The sequence below is a fragment of the Gopherus evgoodei genome, chromosome 6 (assembly GCF_007399415.2).
Source record: "Gopherus evgoodei ecotype Sinaloan lineage chromosome 6, rGopEvg1_v1.p, whole genome shotgun sequence".
Taxonomy (NCBI): Eukaryota; Metazoa; Chordata; order Testudines; family Testudinidae; genus Gopherus; species Gopherus evgoodei.
This window is the reverse complement of record NC_044327.1, coordinates 31628003-31645001: the sequence shown is the minus strand read 5'-3', so window position 1 is coordinate 31645001 and position 16999 is coordinate 31628003. Positions and strand designations below refer to the sequence as shown.

General features: G+C 40.2%; 1 protein-coding gene across 4 annotated transcripts in view; it reads right to left on the bottom strand.

The window, feature by feature from the left end:
* ADAMTSL1 (ADAMTS like 1) overlaps positions 1-16999 on the bottom strand; it is a 692925-nt gene that overhangs the window by 115174 nt on the left and 560752 nt on the right. For all 4 annotated transcript variants that reach the window (XM_030566852.1, XM_030566853.1, XM_030566854.1 and 1 more), the window contains 4 exons: positions 16243-16390; positions 11461-11545; positions 5796-6097; positions 13-142 (listed from right to left, as the gene is read on the bottom strand). In XM_030566852.1, coding sequence (XP_030422712.1) covers positions 13-142; positions 5796-6097; positions 11461-11545; positions 16243-16390 — 665 coding nt within the window. The remainder of the gene's footprint in view (positions 1-12; positions 143-5795; positions 6098-11460; positions 11546-16242; positions 16391-16999) is intronic.

Sequence of the window (16999 nt, the reverse complement as noted above, 5' to 3'; positions counted from 1 at the left end):
GCTGCTGCCTACCTTGGGGGACAGGGCTCCAGATTACAGGCTTTCAGTAGCTGTGGAGGACGGCGGCTGGTCACACACAGAGTTTCATCTGCAATCTCTCTTGTCTGTTTGTTCAAGCAAGTCACGACAGCCTCCTGGACACCTGCACACAACATTCCGGTCAGGACTCAGTGCATAGAACCCAAGGGGTGATGAAGTGCAGACATGGCACCTGCAGGGGTCCTGCTAAATTGCTGTGGAGGCCTCTGCACATCAGAAAATACAGTTTGATACTCAGGACGATCAATGAAGCCAGTTCAGACATTACTGACAAACCTGTAGATGGGGGCAAAGGGAGGGGCTCCCATGCCCGATGAGCTGATTGACATGCTAGCGTGACGTTTTGCTGCTCGTGCTCTACAGCTATGTAATGTGCAGGGCGAGGTGTTCCATGCTGACTGGAAGCTCAGTGAGGACATTAACTTGAGCACCTAAAGGCTAGGAATGTCCCTCCTGGCATGTTGGCCCTGAATGACTGGGGTGAATCACAGGCCTCCACTCCCTTTTGTTTTAACAGGAAACCTCCACCTATAATTCTTCTAACTCTCCAGAAACAAACACGCCTCTGGCCACATTCACCATGGCTTCTCCTTTCCTCCTATTCCCCACCTACCTGAAGATAGGGTGACCAGATGCCCTGATTTTGTAGGGATGGTCCCGGTATTCGGGGCTTTGTCTTATATAGGCACCTGTTACCCTGCACCCCAGTCATGATTATTCACACTTACTATCTGATCACCCTACATGAAGTTCCAATTAAATAACTAAAAAGGAGGCCCCGGCTTTGCTTCAATCAGCCATTGCTGTCAATCTCTTAAGAAACCTTTATTTGGGTGACAAATTCCTTGGTCCTCCACCTTCCACAAGTGTCACTGAAACAAGCAGAAGCACAAAACAAATGTCCTTCTAACACTGAAACAATGAATGCAACCATACTGCATATCGGCCAAGGCAGCGATGTGATCATTCAGTTAAGAGCGGGAGTGGTGTTAAAGATGGCCCATTTATATGTTACATTTTAAGCAGAACAGGACTGTTCTAGGTGCACAAAAAAAAGTGATGTGATAATATTCATCATTTGTGAACAATAGCTGTTGTCAGACTGCCGCATCCAGAGACTAGAGCTCTAATAGCCCCCAAAGGTGGTTCTATTTGATCTGGTAGCTTCACTACCTCTTTGTGGCTTCCCCATGTAGGAGTTTCACAAATAAATTGCTGTCTAACGTTATGTGCAACACAAAAGTGTTAGCATTTTCACAGTGCTTGCCTTGGATTTGTAATCCACGAGTGGTCTAATCCTGAAGGTGCTGAGTCTAATCCCTCTCCCCAAACCTCACTGCAACTGAGGAGTCTCTACAGCTCAGGATCAGTCTCTTAGGCTACTCTTTGCTGTACAGTATTTTTTTTTTCCTTTTTAACTTCCAGGCCCTGTTTGTGTCTCCTCCTTGCTTATTCAGTCCATCTAAATTGTCTCTCAGTGTATACCCAGTAGCTTTCTTGTCTATCCTGCCAGGATACTGCCCCACTCATTAGAAAGCTTGCAAACTTTTTAAGAGAGTCCAGATTTCATTTCAAAAACAGTTATGTCAATGAAGGGTGAAGTGTTTGAAACTTTCTACTAAACATCCCCTACCCATATGCTTTAACACTGACAGCAGGTTTCAGAGGGGTAGTTCGTTTGTATTTTGCTGCAACAGGCCACATGTCAATATCAAAATATTTAGCATGAACTGCAGACATATTAAGTAGCATGTTCAATTACAGCTGACTGGCAATGCCAACAGAATGTTTAAATTAATATTCCAACATATATACACTATTGTAACAGATGTACCCAAATATTCAAGATGTGCTGCATGCAGTCTCAGAACCTTCCAACAATTATCCAAGATAGGAACAGACTCAGGTATTATTTATTGCTTGTATTTGCCATCTAAGCTAACTACAAGCCAATGACATTATGATAACTTTGTAAGCTGCACCGTACAACTTCTACTACACAGACATACATGGTGGCAGAAGGGGTGTAAGAAGTCAAAATGCAGTGTGGGATTGTGGCGCTCATGATGTGGACTGGATACAACATCTAGTCATAGTGCACAAACTTGAACTGGCAGTTCCCCCACTCCTAATATGATGGGACAGGCACCAGGGCCACAAGGGTCATGATTATTCAAGCAGGGAACATGGCTAGCACTCAGCCCAGCAGACATGATTTCTGCCATCATCAGCAAGTGTAAACGGCAAATACATGTCACAGCACAGTATTCTGACCCCATTGTTAACACCTTGCCCAATGACTGCAGGGTGTCTCTTGCCTGCCCTGAACATGTCTGGCCCCCAGGCTGACTGAATTTTGCTGCCACAGGGAGGATTTGGATTTGGTCTTGGGAAATAAAAAAAATCTCTATCTGTCTAATGAAAATGGAAAGTTCTCAACAGAATGCACTGCAAACTGGATTTTTTTTTTAAATTGTTTTTATCGCTATGCATGAAATGCTGATTTCTCAATATAAATGTTATAGGCTAAATTCACTGGTGTGATACTACTGATCTGAGTTACCACAGCAGCACAAAGGAGCTGGAAACCTGGCTCAACTGGCACTGGGGGACTCTCCGAATATAGGGGACTTCCAGTGGCACAGAACCACCATAGTGGCTCTAACATGACCTGCCATCTTGTCTGCCAGCATAAGTCTTGTGGAAAACGGCGCTGGTGGCTAAGGAGCCCCTGAGTCCATCTAGGCCTGTCATAACCTTAGTCCCAGATTTGGACCTTAGCGTCCAAAATATGGGGGTTAGCATGAAAACCTCCAAGCTTAGCTACCAGCTTGGACCTGGTACTTGCTGCCACCACCCAAAAAATTAGAGTGTTTTGGGGCACTCTGGTCCCCCTGAAAAACCTTCCCTGGGGACCCCAAGACCCAAATCCCTTGAGTCTCACAACAAAGGGAAATAATCCTTTTTCCCTTCCCCCCTCCAGGTGCTCCTGGAGAGATACACAGACACAAGCTCTGTGAATCCAAACAGAGTGACTCCCCCTCTCCGTTTCCAGTCCTGGAAACAAAAGCACTTTCCTCTTCACCCAGAGGAAATGCAAAATCAGGCTAGCAAATTCAACACACACAGATCTCCCCTGATTTCTTCCTCCCACTAATTCCCTGGTGAGTACAGACTCAATTTCCCTGAAATTTCCCAGTAAAGAAAACTTCAACAGGTCTTAAAAGAAAGCTTTATATAAAAAGAAAGAAAAATACATACAAATGGTCTCTCTGTATTAAGGTGACACAATACAGGGTCAATTGCTTAAAAGAATATTGAATAAACAGCCTTATTCAAAAAGAATACAAATCAAAGCACTCCAGCACTTATATTCATGCAAATACCAAAGAAAAGAAACCATATAACTTACTATCTGATCTCTTTGTCCTTACACTTAGAAACAGAAGATTAGAAAACAGAACTACTTCTCCAAAGCTTAGCGAAAGCAGGCAGACAGAAAACAAAGACTCAGACACAAACTTCCCTCCACCCAGAGTTGAAAAAATCCGGTTTCCTGATTGGTCCTCTGGTCAGGTGCTTCAGGTGAAAGAGACATTAACCCTTAGCTATCTGTTTATGACAAGGCCCTACTGCCAGATTGACTCCTGAAGGTTATGGTCATAGGGTACAGGCTGCAGTAACCTGTGCCAGGAACCAAACAGTCTTCCGGCTTGGCCCAGCATCAGGGGAACATAAAGGTGGCTCAAAACAACTTTTGCTTGCCCATCCCTCCCCACACTCTCACACTTAGTGTGTCACAGCAGGCTAACATAAATTGTCCCTATATTTTGGGTAGGCCAATGCTTGTAATTAAAGACAAGTTTTAAATCAATACAAGAACCATTGCTTATGTTCTCCAAAATTCTTCAGTTACCTGTCAGAAACTGTGCAGGAAAGTACTAAGAAAAAATAAGAAAAGGCCACCCCTTCTACTTTCCAGAGGACACTTGCTTCAGATTCACTTCTAAATATTATTTATCACACAACATTTCACCATAATGAAGCTGTCCTGCTTCAAACTGTTTTCTTTCAAAATACCTATCAATTCATGAATGGGAAATTAAAATGTAACAGGGTACGGGAGTGGGACATCAATCTAAGAAGTTTAAATTCACTTTCAATATACCATCAAATGGGATTTTCTTTGTTTATATCTACCAGAATAGCATAATTGTTACATGATATCTGATGACAGCTCTGGGAAATACAACCACTAACGGCAGACAAAATTACTAACTAGTTCCTTCTGGTTGCTACCTCTCCAAGGTGAAAGGTTACTTCTATGTCTATCCAATTTCATCTCACGAGAGTACAAAACCAATAAAATTAGCTTGACTGGTCATGCAACTTAGCTACAAAAATTTTGATTTAGAATCTATTTCTTAATCTGGCATATTTTTGGTTGACCATATAAAAATAAATAAATAAATCTCCCGGCTAACCATTTTTGTCAATAATCAAAAGATCTTAAATTGGTAAAGCAAACTGTTTCTGTCATCATAATGTATGTATGTTATGTATGTTATATATGAAAATGTATACATATATATACATATTTATACACTATATATATTGAAATTGTTTCTTTTCGGTTCAAGGGGACATTGCTTGAGCTATTCAAGATTCCAGGTTCAAAATACAAGCATTACAAATCATTATTGGCCAGTCAGACTCAAAATACAGTGGTTGCTATTAAAAAGTCAGCATTTGCCACTAGTCAACACACACTGGTATAGTTAGATATAATTAGAGCAGGAAATAATGGTGGAAAACTGTATGTTAACTGCAATCAAATGCCAACTACTGTAGACAGCACTTTGTGATATGCTTTACATCCTTTTCTATCTTCTGGAACTTTTTTCTATTGTATTTGACTGCTGGAGGATCAATATTTAGCCAACTATCAAACTTCAACCCACTACTGACCTCTTTCCAATTCTGCAATATCATTCCCATTTAATATAGAAAATTGATTCTTTTGGCCATATTATTTATCTGCATTCTTTTGTAAACAGTCTGAAAATTGCCTTTAAAAGGGCAGCAGCTGGGAAAGCCTAGGGTTTTAAACAATTGCAATGGGAAAATATTTGAGAACCAACTGGACAAAAGATAGCATAAACTCAAATTAATACTATACAATGTGTAAATAATTATCATAATATGCATAACCTTTGACTTTCATCAACTTTTAGATTCTCCAAATGCAAAGTCTGTTAAGCTTTAGGCAATCGAATGGTTGGCTATTTTTGCCATATGTTTTCTTTTTGCATTGGAATCCAAGTTAATGTCAGATGGTAGCATAAGCTACAGAAACCAGCTGAGCCTCCAGTAGTTCAGTAAGCAAATGCACCTGCAGTGGCAGAACTGTGCATATATGACCATGTTAAGAGACAAGCACAAAAAATGATGCTAGTTCGTCTTATTAGGCTGCTTTATGTTATTCTTCCTAGTGTGAATATAAAATATGAGGAATCAAGAACAAAATGTAAACAGCAGTATTAGCTGCATCAATCATTCACAGCTGAGAGCATGAGCATGGCATTTGATACTCAATGGGCCCCGAGTAGGAAATTCATGTAGCTTTCCACTGTAGCCTTTTTTATTCTTCAAACAGACGTAGCAAAACCCTCTTTTAGACAGTGCGCATTGCAAAGCATGTATACCGGAAAAGGGGAAAGCAAATTAACCAGAGCAAAAAGCAAAATTGCCCTCACCTCCTCCACAGGATTCTGAGCATTCCGTAAAGCCCTCGTATTCCCAGTCATAGAGTTCATCAAAATCCTGGAGGCCCCCATAGATCAGTTCAATTTCCTCAGGGTTAGATTCAGCAGCCTCCCCACTGCAGGGGCCGCTGTAACAGGCTCGTTGTGATGCAGGTTTGGGACCTTCACATTCGTCAATAGGCAGGTCAGCCACAGACTGAGAGAAAGACAGGAGCACCTGACACTTCACAGGCCGCACCTGGCTGCCCACCCCACATGTGACACTACAGGCAGACCAGGCCTCAGGAATAAACCTATGGTAAGCAAGAGAGAGGGCAAAGTAAGCAGCAGGTCCAAGATAATTGGGCAGCATTCCTTGTCCAGTGGTTGCAAAACACATCATTATTTGTCTGGGAAACTAGTGTTTCATCTCATCATACAAGTACTTCTGTAAAGTGCTCATCACAGCCATAGGTCTTTGATACCTTATAGTTCTTAGGGCAAATCTCAGTATAGTTCTAATGTCTCTCTCACCCCCTTCCTCTCCTCTCTGATCAACACACACAACATTCAGAATCCCAGATGTGAGAAATGAAAGACACTTGTTACATCATCTAGTCCATTTATACTTAAATATATATAATACACAAGCAGACAAAAAAAGAAATACTATGTTACAACATCTTGGAGCTCTTTGGAATAGGAGTTGCTATATAAATGATTATTATATAATTTCTATTATTATATAATTTCACCATGCTCAGCAGCTGATAAGGCAAATACTGGAAATAATTTCAGGAATTTATATTTTTTGTTCAGCTTCCTAGACTCAAATTTTACATTATGAGTTCTAGGTCTGGAAGAATAGGTTTCCTCTACTATAATCACTGGCCTCGAAAGAACATAGGAATTTGGTGGATCTGAAAGCAAAAAAAAAACCCCATACATGGGTTGATATTAGAAATACATTTACTAACAGCAACCTCATAATAGTATCAAAGATAGTGCACTTTCTCCATACACTAAAACCAGGAAATAATGATGAGGTTTCAGATACTGTTGTGTAGTTATCATTGGCAAATGTTACTTACTGATTAGTGCAAAAGCTCACGACCATGGGAATGCAAAGTTTTTTTGTTTGATCTATACCTAACATATCTGTCTTCACTGACACAATGTGCTTTTCTGTGTATGAGTGACAGAGTAGCAGCATTATTAGCCTGTATCCGCAAAAAAAACAGGAGTACTTGTGGCTAATAAATTTATTTGAGCATAAGCTTTCGTGGGCCAAAACCCACTTCATCAGATGCATGCAGTGGAAAATACAATAGGAAGATATATATATTTATCTTCCTACTGTATTTTCCACTGCATGCATGCGTGTGTGTGTGTGTGTGTATTTACACACACACACACACACACACACACACACACACACACACACCATGAAACAATGGATGTTACCATACACACTATAACAAGAGTGATCAGTTAAGGTAGACTTGAGGTAATGGAGCAGATCTACCAAGCAGCAGTTACTCTAGGAAATAAGAAGTAACTGTGGTGTTTCAGAGCCTATGCTGTGGTAACTACTGGTAAATGTTGCCTTCTCAATTGTGTTCACAATAATAGTAATAGTCATCATCATCATCATCAATAACTCCCTAGAAGCCAGAATCATGGACCAGAACTCCACTGTGTTAGGCTCTATACAAATGCAGAACAAAAAGACAGTCCCCTGCTTAATTCTACATTTTTTAATGAATTAATAAATAGCAAGTTTGGAAAGCATTTTGTAAGTAACACAAACAAAAAGAGTACACTTCTCTGGCACTGGTTCATTGCTCTGTCATATCTAAAGTCACTTTCTCCCTTACTCCGTGCAGCAAAAGTGATGCTGCTTCTTCCCCGAAGCAATGATAGTATTGGCTTGCCCTTCCAAATGGATTCTGGGGAGATGTCCTTTCTTCTTCTCTTCCCCTCCCACTTTTTAAGAGGACTCACTCACTCTTTCAGGGGACCCACTATTGAGAAGAGAAGGGAAAACTGAAAGGAGGGCACTCGGTGACCTTGTTCTGTTATGACTGACCTTATAGTCTCTGTTGTTACTGAATGGCTGAAACACAGTTGACATTATGGAGCCCAGCTGTGGGAAAGTCTGAAGGATGCCATTGTCTGCCACCCCCCCAGCAGGCGTCTCTCTATCAGTGGCACTGACAAGCCAGTAAAAGGAGAGGGGTTGGGATCAAAAGTGGAATACTTGACAAAGAAAAATATGAGTTAAAAATAAATGGTTCTTGTAAAGAAAGCTATGTACTTGTTTCTTTTAGCTGCAGACACTCATCTGGTGGGCCACACAGCCTTCTCATATTACAAGAGTTTTCTAGGCTCCCTTGCAATGTGACTGACCCTGTATTTAAAAGAGGCAGTGTATTTTCCTATATGATTTCTTAGTTGCTGCTGCTGGGCATAGTGCACGGGACCTATTTCAGCTGAAAAGATTTTTGCTATGCCAGTTAGTATGTATGCAAGGTTCATAAAAACGTAATAAATACAGCAGGCCAGACTGTGCATGCTGGTATGTTGAATAAACCCAGAGTAGCACCATTGACTTCAATAGATTTACTCTGGATTGATGAGATTTTGGCTCATTGGTTTTGTAACATAGCTAACAAAACTTGATGAAAATATATTTTAAGGAAATGTGGGAATTAAAACAAAAACAACATAGAACATGAATTTGTAGGGCAATCAATAAAAGTGGGCCAAATATTAAAGGTCCCACCATCCAGCCTTCAGTTTGCATATGCAATCAGTTGCATGTGCAAGTGAATAGTGAATAGTGCTTTTATGTGAAAACCCAGCTGCGCATGCCAACTGATAGAAATCCATTTATCTACTTTGTGTATATAAGCACTGTTTGAACATATAGGCTTTTGCATGCAGAAATAATTGCACCACATTGTGGACATGAGAATCTTTTGAAAATTAAATTCAATTTTAATTTTTCCAGACTCATACTCAAAACATAAGATGTCAGCTCGCTTCCCGTCTCATGTGATATGCTGCGTGGTATTTTATATCTCTCCCTCTTAGTTTAGACAGCATGATCTAAGATCTTCTATAATTACATAAGGGAATTTATTTCAAAACTCAACATGATTGGCAATTAGAATGTGGCTTTTCAGCTAAAGATCATCTCATTTATAAAAACAACAGAATGGACTTTGCTATTTTAACAGATATTGGTGGTGAGAATGTCCATAATTTGTTTTGGCATGAAATGATCATATTAATTTAACTTCAAAACTCTCCAGAGGGCAGTTGAGCAGCACTGTATACTTTGCTTTGTGAAAGTAGCTGCAGGGAAACGGGTGAAGTGGGAGGCTGAAACAAAGCCTGATCCAACATTCACAGTCAACTCATGACTTCAGTGGACACTGGATGAGACCCACAGCTGGCTCCATTTTCTTTATGAGGAGATCAAGACCATTCTATTTGACTGTACATGCCATGGGCGCTGCTCCTTGAGAATCTGCATATCTACAGGTATATTATGAAGAATCAAAATGAATACTGACTGACAGAACATACATGATCTAATGGGCATGGTGCAAACCTCTTCTCTCTTTCTTCACTGCCACTCCTCCAGTTGTTCCCTTATGCTTCTTTTTGTTCCTTTCTTAAGATGCTATTTACATTTTTTAAATCTTCTTTGGGTTACTCTGGGGTTTAGCTAAAGATCTGGGTGCTCTGAACCTTTGAAAAAAATCACAGGTGTCAATTTAGACACCCAAAAAATCAAGACATCCCAAAGCAATGGCTATTTTTAGTGACTTGCCCAAAGTCCCAGAAGGTGTCTGCGATAGACCCACATTTCTTATTGTGGCTCTAACTTTGTGTGCATCACTCTAATTTGCTGCATCAAGGTCAGATTTTTGCAGTCCTGGTGCAATCAAAACTCCTACTGGTTTTACTAGGAATACAGGTACTAAATTGAAGAGAAAGTATTTAGCATTTTTTAGCTCCCTTTTTAGGTTGTTGTTGGAATGTTTTGTTTTAATTTTGCAGCAGTAGCTGTAATTGCATATTTTCCTTTAGTTACACTGCTAATTTTTCCATAGAAGCACTGCAAGCATGAATGGGAAGAAAATATCTGTATGGTTTCGAATGCAATAAATGAATAGATTTAGAAAAAAGGCATAAGGACGTTCCTTTAGGAAATCCTTTTCTGACTTTTAATTTAAGGATGTAGCCCAATCTGTATCCAAACGTGCCTGCTGCATGATGCAGGGGTACTACCTGGTCAATGGGGAGCAAGGTGTTAACCAAGATCAACTTTGCATAGGCACAATCGGGAAGAACTATAAACCAGATGCTTGGAAGACTGAGGGGAAGAACCCTTGCAGGGGTGACAGGATTGGGTTAAACCCTAAGGCTGTAGAGTTTTTTGATTTATTTTCTGCTAATGGTCATTCATTTCACTTGTTACCAGTGAATTAGCCCTTGAGAAAAAAGTCCTTGCTGGCTGCTTCTGTATTTTTCTCTGCTATGTAATTTCAGTTTTCAGGGCCAATCCCCTGAAAGGACTGTAGAATCTGTAAAGCATGTGACTGAACACCATTTGTTTTAAAGTGATGCTGGTCATTGGTCCAATGTATACTTTCCCAAAACTACTGCATTGTGTCTACTTGAGAGGAAGGATGGTCCAGTGGTTAGGGCATTAGCTTGGGAGACCTGGACTCAAGGCTCAAGTCCCTGCTGTGCCACTGATTTCCTCTCTGACCTTGTGTAAGTCACTTAACCTCTCTATTCCTTAGTTCTCCCACCTGTAAAACAGGGATAATAGTGCTGCCTGACCTCACAGGGATGTCACGAGGATAAAGAAAGACTGTGAGATGCTGTTATAGGTTGAGACCAAAGCCCAGAAAAGCTGAGAAGCACCGCCTCGGGCCTTTGATCATTTCCCATGGACTGATATTTTCTTTCTTTTTGTGTTGCCAAAAGGCAAATACTTCAGGGCATGTCAGTCCTTTATTCTGGATTTTCTTCAACTGTTGGAAAACCTGTCTAGCTGCCCGGTTCAGGGTGCTTTCTGCTCAAACACAGTCCTTCCACTGTTGACTGTTGCTGATTCATCCTGTGATCTATAAAATTCTGTCTCTTTCTCTCTGTCAATGTTCAAGAATTTTGTTCATAATTAAGACAAAATACTTTTTTACCCCAAGACATTCAGATCTTATTAATGACTGTCCTTCACACCCATTTTTAAATCTTTTGTAAATTTTTGAGGGTGGTGAGTTTTTGTTTTATAGGAAAGAGAAAAGAGGTTTCCAGAAATGAGGAACAGGGCCATACAAGTACCATAGACAGACAGACTTTCCACACAGCGTTATGTTAAATGCCTTTAAATAAAAGACATCATGATTATAAGTTTGCTTGAATTAAGTCTAAATCTCCAAGTACACCATACTCCTGTACTCAATTTCTCCATCTCTTATCTAGAGCCTGATGCAACTTTCACTAAAGCCCATTAACTTCATCAGGATTTGAATAAGGCCCTTATATCCTAATGAAAGAACCAAATACAATTCAGGGTAGAGGATTATTTTAATGCAGGCCCTGAATTCTGATATTACTATAGCGTGTTTTCAACAAATTATGTTTTAAGACTTACGATGGTTCTTCAGACACCATTGCTCCATCTTCCAGCTCTTGTGCCTGCTTGTACCATGGCAGTTTAGCTTCCACAGGAAGTTTCTCTAGAGAACATACACAGGCACATGAAAACAAAAACTGTATAGCTATGCACACTGCTTTGTTTCTGTAAGCGACTATATCTGCATTTCTGTAATGTTCTTGTGTGTATGGATGTACATGTGCATACGGAGCAGCACAGAAGGGGGCAAGGGAAAGAGAGAGACACTCCACTATGATGCAGAATATATAAAGAAATATGGAGTTTCAATGAAGAAAGAAAATTTGTTTTTATAATGCTAGAATGGCAAATTAAATGCCATTTTAGAGGCAAGCCAAGTGGTCTACACAGGTGGGCACTTTAGCAAAGTATTTTTCAAAAACTCTTCTAACATCCATGGGGAGAATCAGGTTTTCATTTACACTGCAGAGCTACAATATTCATGGTGGTTGTATTGGCTTTGAGTTTTGTATTTGCACAATAATTGCATTGCCAATAAGTGTACTTTCCACATGGAGACAAATAATTGGAAACTGCAGTGCACCAAATTCATCTGCTCAAGTAACTTTTGTGGGGGGGGGGGCAGCCCAGGCCTAAGCATGAATGAACCTCATGTAAGCCCCCAAATAATGCTTATTGGGGGCCTAAGTAATACATAAACCCTTGTGAAGACCGCACCCCAAAAGACTTTTAACAAGGGGGGAGAAGCAATCTCCATAGTAACATTGTTGCTGACTCTACAGCAGACCTTCACCAACCTTGCATTGGCCCTCTGTGTATCCTTAAATTTTACAGCCTCATAAAGTACACTAAATTCACTTTTGATAGATTATGACATTGAAGAAAATCCACATCTGATGAGTGATACTGCAAGAAACAGAGAAAGCAGAGTGAAATAGTTCAGTGATGTTCTCTGACTCTAAGCTTATCAGTTCATCAGCTATGTGGATTTTTAAAAAATGAGTTGGATATTTTTTTCTGTCATTTTTGACAGAAAACAGCACAGATGCTTTTTATTCTCCAAGATCTGCACAAAACATAAGAAGTTGCTTTTGGGGAAAAAAAAGCACTTTATGAGCCAAATTCTACTTCCACAGCAGTGTGAATTCGGAGTATCTGCACTGAAGTCAATGGAGCTGTTCTGGTTTTACAGTGATCTAAAGGGAGAGCAAGTTTGGCACAATTTCTCTGAAATCAGCTCTGCATTTCTTCTGAGTTGTTTGGGTCAGGATTAGAAAAAAACTGATAAAAACACAAAGAGTGGCATTGAGCCCTATACAGAGAACCAGTGCAGGGTCTGTGTACCATCTGAGTCCCATTTAAGCCTTTTGGGTTTAAGTGGCAGACACACCTCGCCCTGCCCTGCCGCAGGGGATTAATTTCACCCCAAATACATGAGAATTTTCAGGAACCTGGTGCATACAACACTGGATTTTTTATATAAACATGCAAACTACTGAAACCGTCAGTAGCACCATTAGCAATGTACAGGGATCCTAACTTGTCATTTGATTTCACAGCTACTGCAGCTTCAGCTGAGCAATACAAAGTTGTTTGGGAGTAAACCAGTGGCTGGGAAGAAAGGGTGCAGTAACAGTTATTATGCCTTCACTTCCAGAAATAGCAAGGCCAGGTTTCTGCTCTGATATATTTATTAGTGACATTTAAGGATGAATATGTGCCAGCACAGCTCTTAGTTTACCACATTTTTTATCCATAATATGTAAAAGATATTTTTATTTATATACCATACAGCTTATTTTTATGAGCTTTGGAAGGCCAGGTCTTACTCATTTGCTTTCCTTGTTAAATGCAAAGTCTTGTAAAAAGCGGTTTGTGCTTTCTTACACAGCTGACTGCAAAGTGACTTTTATTTTAACTTTCCCTTTTTTTGGAGGGCAGGGGGCAGTGTTATATGTTGGTGAGGAGAAGCAGGTCAAATCAATTCCAATTAACTGAACTGTAAAACACACTTCTGCGTTAGAGATGTTCACTTTGATTAATTAACTTGTTACAAATAATGAAACAAAAAACAATTTTGAAAGTAATTTAGTGAAAGAACCAAGACTTTGGAGATAAAAGAAAAGCCCTCTGCTTTTACAATAGATTCATGTTTTTAGCCTAGTACAAACTCAAACCCTATGCCCTGTGCTGTGCAGGAGGACAACTATATGAACACAAAAACAATCAGGAGTCCGGTGGCACCTTGAAGACTAAAAGATTTTTTAAAAAACCCACTTCTTCAGATGAATGGCAGGCAGAGCCACTGAAGAAGTGGTTTTTTTACCCACAAATGTTTATGCCCAAATAAATCTGTTAGCCTTTAAGGGGCCACTGGACTCCTCGTTGTTTTTGTGGATACAGACTAACACAGCTACCACTCTGATATATGAACACAGTGGTTCTTCCTAGCATTAAAAACCACAAATCACTATTTAAGTTAGGGATATCTTAAATTTTCCCTAGGATTCTCCAGTACCTTATGAGGCACCTAAGAGCTTTAATGAGCAAAGAGAGGGATAAGTTTCAGCAACTGCATACCCTTTGTTTTTATTTAGCAGACATGTATTAAGATAAAGACTGCTCAGTATTTTTTTCTTATAATCTTGACCAGCCATAATCACTGATTTTTTACCCTGTGGTAATCCATCTTCAGAATGCAATGGCAGGCTTTGTTGAAGTGTTGACTAGCAGATGCATACTTTGCCACAGGTATTGACTCGTTCAACTGTAATTTATAACTCTAAATTTATTAAGCAAATCACCTCTTTTTGGATAGATTTCTAGCAAGATTCAGCCCTGCAAGTGCATAAGGCAGGAAACTGTATCACCCGGCCCTTGAAAGGGCAACTGTGAAAGAGGAGACATTTGACCTGGAAAGGGCAGCAGAATGTATTTTTAAAATCACACCAACCCCTTCCTACTCACAAAACAAAACTCTATCAAACCAAAATGCTACACTGCATGCTCAAGTCTCCCCTCTGGGGAGCTGATAAGAGAAAGAATGAACTACGTGTCACAGATGTTGGTCACATCACTTAATGCGCTACTGGAAGGCACTCAGAGATTATGTTGATCAGGGTGGCATAAAAACCTACATAGAACAGGATAGAATAGAATACTGGATCAGAAGAGTAATTTTGCCATGTGGTTGGGGTTCTATAGGAGCCCCACCAGCAGAGGTTTCATCTTGGCATTTGGTTCTCTCATTTATCATGGGCCACTGGGTATGGAAATAAAAATTCCAACTTTCTCCTTTCCATTTGCTGCCACTAAAAGGTTATAGGCCACTTTTATTAGATTTCAACCATTCAAGTGCCCTTAATGTGTATTATCTGTAGTGATTTACAAAATTATATTAGTTTTATTTATGAGTGGCTCGTGTTGGGTCTGGAGCCTCCAACTCAGAGAAATTAAGGTCATATTTATCGTATTTCAGCCAGGAAAATTTCCATTAAAAATAAACTCACACCACATACCTGGGAAGGCTATATCCATGTGGAGGTGTGTGTATATATAAAAAATTGTAGAACCATATGATAATTTATCAAGCACCTTTGACTGCTGGCCCTGCCCCTTACTCCATTTACCCCAGGATTTACTCTTACATTCCAACCCCATGAGCAGCTTCATAAAACTGCCTTATAGAAATTAACATGGCTCAGCAACTTTTCCTCCTCCCCTCAACCAAAGTGGGGAATTCCTCCCAATATCCCCACTAAGGGGGGACATAATAGAGGTATATAAAATCATGAGTGATGTTGAGAAAGTGGATAAGGAAAAGTTATTTACTTATTCCCATAATACAAGAACTAGGGGTCACCAAATGAAATTAATAGGTAGCAGGTTTAAAACAAATAAAAGAAAGTTCTTCTTCAAGCAGCGCATAGTCAACTTGTGGAACGCCTTACCTGAGGAGGTTGTGAAAGCTGGGACTATAACAATGTTTAAAAGGGAACTGGATAAATTCATGGTGGTTAAGTCCATAAATGGCTATTAGCCAGGATGAGTAAGGAATGGTGTCCTTAGCCTCTGTTTGTCAGAGGATGGAGATGGATGGCAAGAGAGATATCACTTGATCACTGCCTGTTAGGTTCACTCCCTCTGGGGCACCTGGCATTGGCCACTGTTGGTAGGCAGGATACTGGGCTAGATGGACCTTTGGTCTGACCCGGTATGGCCATTCTTATGTTCTTATCTCTTACTGTCTGAGGCTCAAGACAGAGACTATTCAATTCTGCAGCAGCCAAGGGTTCTCTACACATAAAACTGTTGTGATTTTCAAGTCTGTACAATCTTGCAGCCTGGCTAGTAATAGGAGCTTCTCCATGGGACATACAGTGCTTGCTTTTAGCTTAGTTAAAGCTGCTGATTTGCCTGAAGACCATTTAAACTTATGCGTAACTTTAAGCTAGTCACTTTAAACATTTTTGTTTCCCTTTAATAAAGCACTATGGGCAAACTTTAGCCTTGAAGTAGTCAGTGAAGTTGTACCCACTTACATCAGAGCTGAATTTGGATTTTTTTCTAGGTTGGTGGCTCACCAGCTGACAGTAATAAGATCTGTTTTGTTTTGAAAGATCTACAAGTTGCCAGCATTTCAAACACCACCACTTACATTCAAACTGGTACAACAACGGCAGTGTCTCTCGATAGAAAGCCATGAATTACTGCATTCAGACAGACTTGGGAACTTGCAGCCAACAAGCAAAAACAGTTCCTTAACGTGGCAGAGCTGTAAAGATTCATCTGCCTTTTTACCTTTGGGTTTGTAGCAAGGAGTGGGTACAATGCATTCTTCTTTTATGTGAGGCTTTGTTTTAGGGCTGCAGCCTCCTGTGTGAATCCCTCTGTGATCAATGCAGAGAACCACACGGTATCTCAGCCCCTGGCCACATGTCACAGTGCACTGAAAGAAGAGAAGAAAAAGTACAAAGTAGCAATTAAAAAAAAAACCCAAAAAACACAGACAGACAGACACACCCTGTGGGAAAAATGGAGTATACAGCAATAATGTAACAGCATTAGAGGGCAAAACTTGGATCAGAAATAGCCTATATTGGCCCATAGATTACTTGTTTGATACTGGTTAGGGATAAAGTTGACAAATATTTACTGTTTTTTCCTTTCTGTTCTGCACAGTTGTTTGATTCAGAGATTCAGCTGCTGGATTTCTCTCTCAGTGTCACTCTACTAACTCTCTCAGCATTGGTCACTTGGCCTGTGGTCATCAGTCCCATACTGGATGTATTCACTAACACCTTGTCAATTTCATCTGTGGCCACTCCTGCTCTGCTTGGACAAGGCCCTGGAGTTTATGGGTTAACGGGCATAATAACTAAGCATTCTGGAACATGGGAATAGAGTGTATAGAGTGGGAAACTATTTGGGCTTTAAATTCCATGCATTTTCTCAAGTTGAATTCTTTTATATAGCATGTCATTTCCCCCCAGGATAGTGGGTTTCTTAAGCTGCAAGCACCAACCAAACAGGAGAGAGCAGAGAGTAATAATAATGC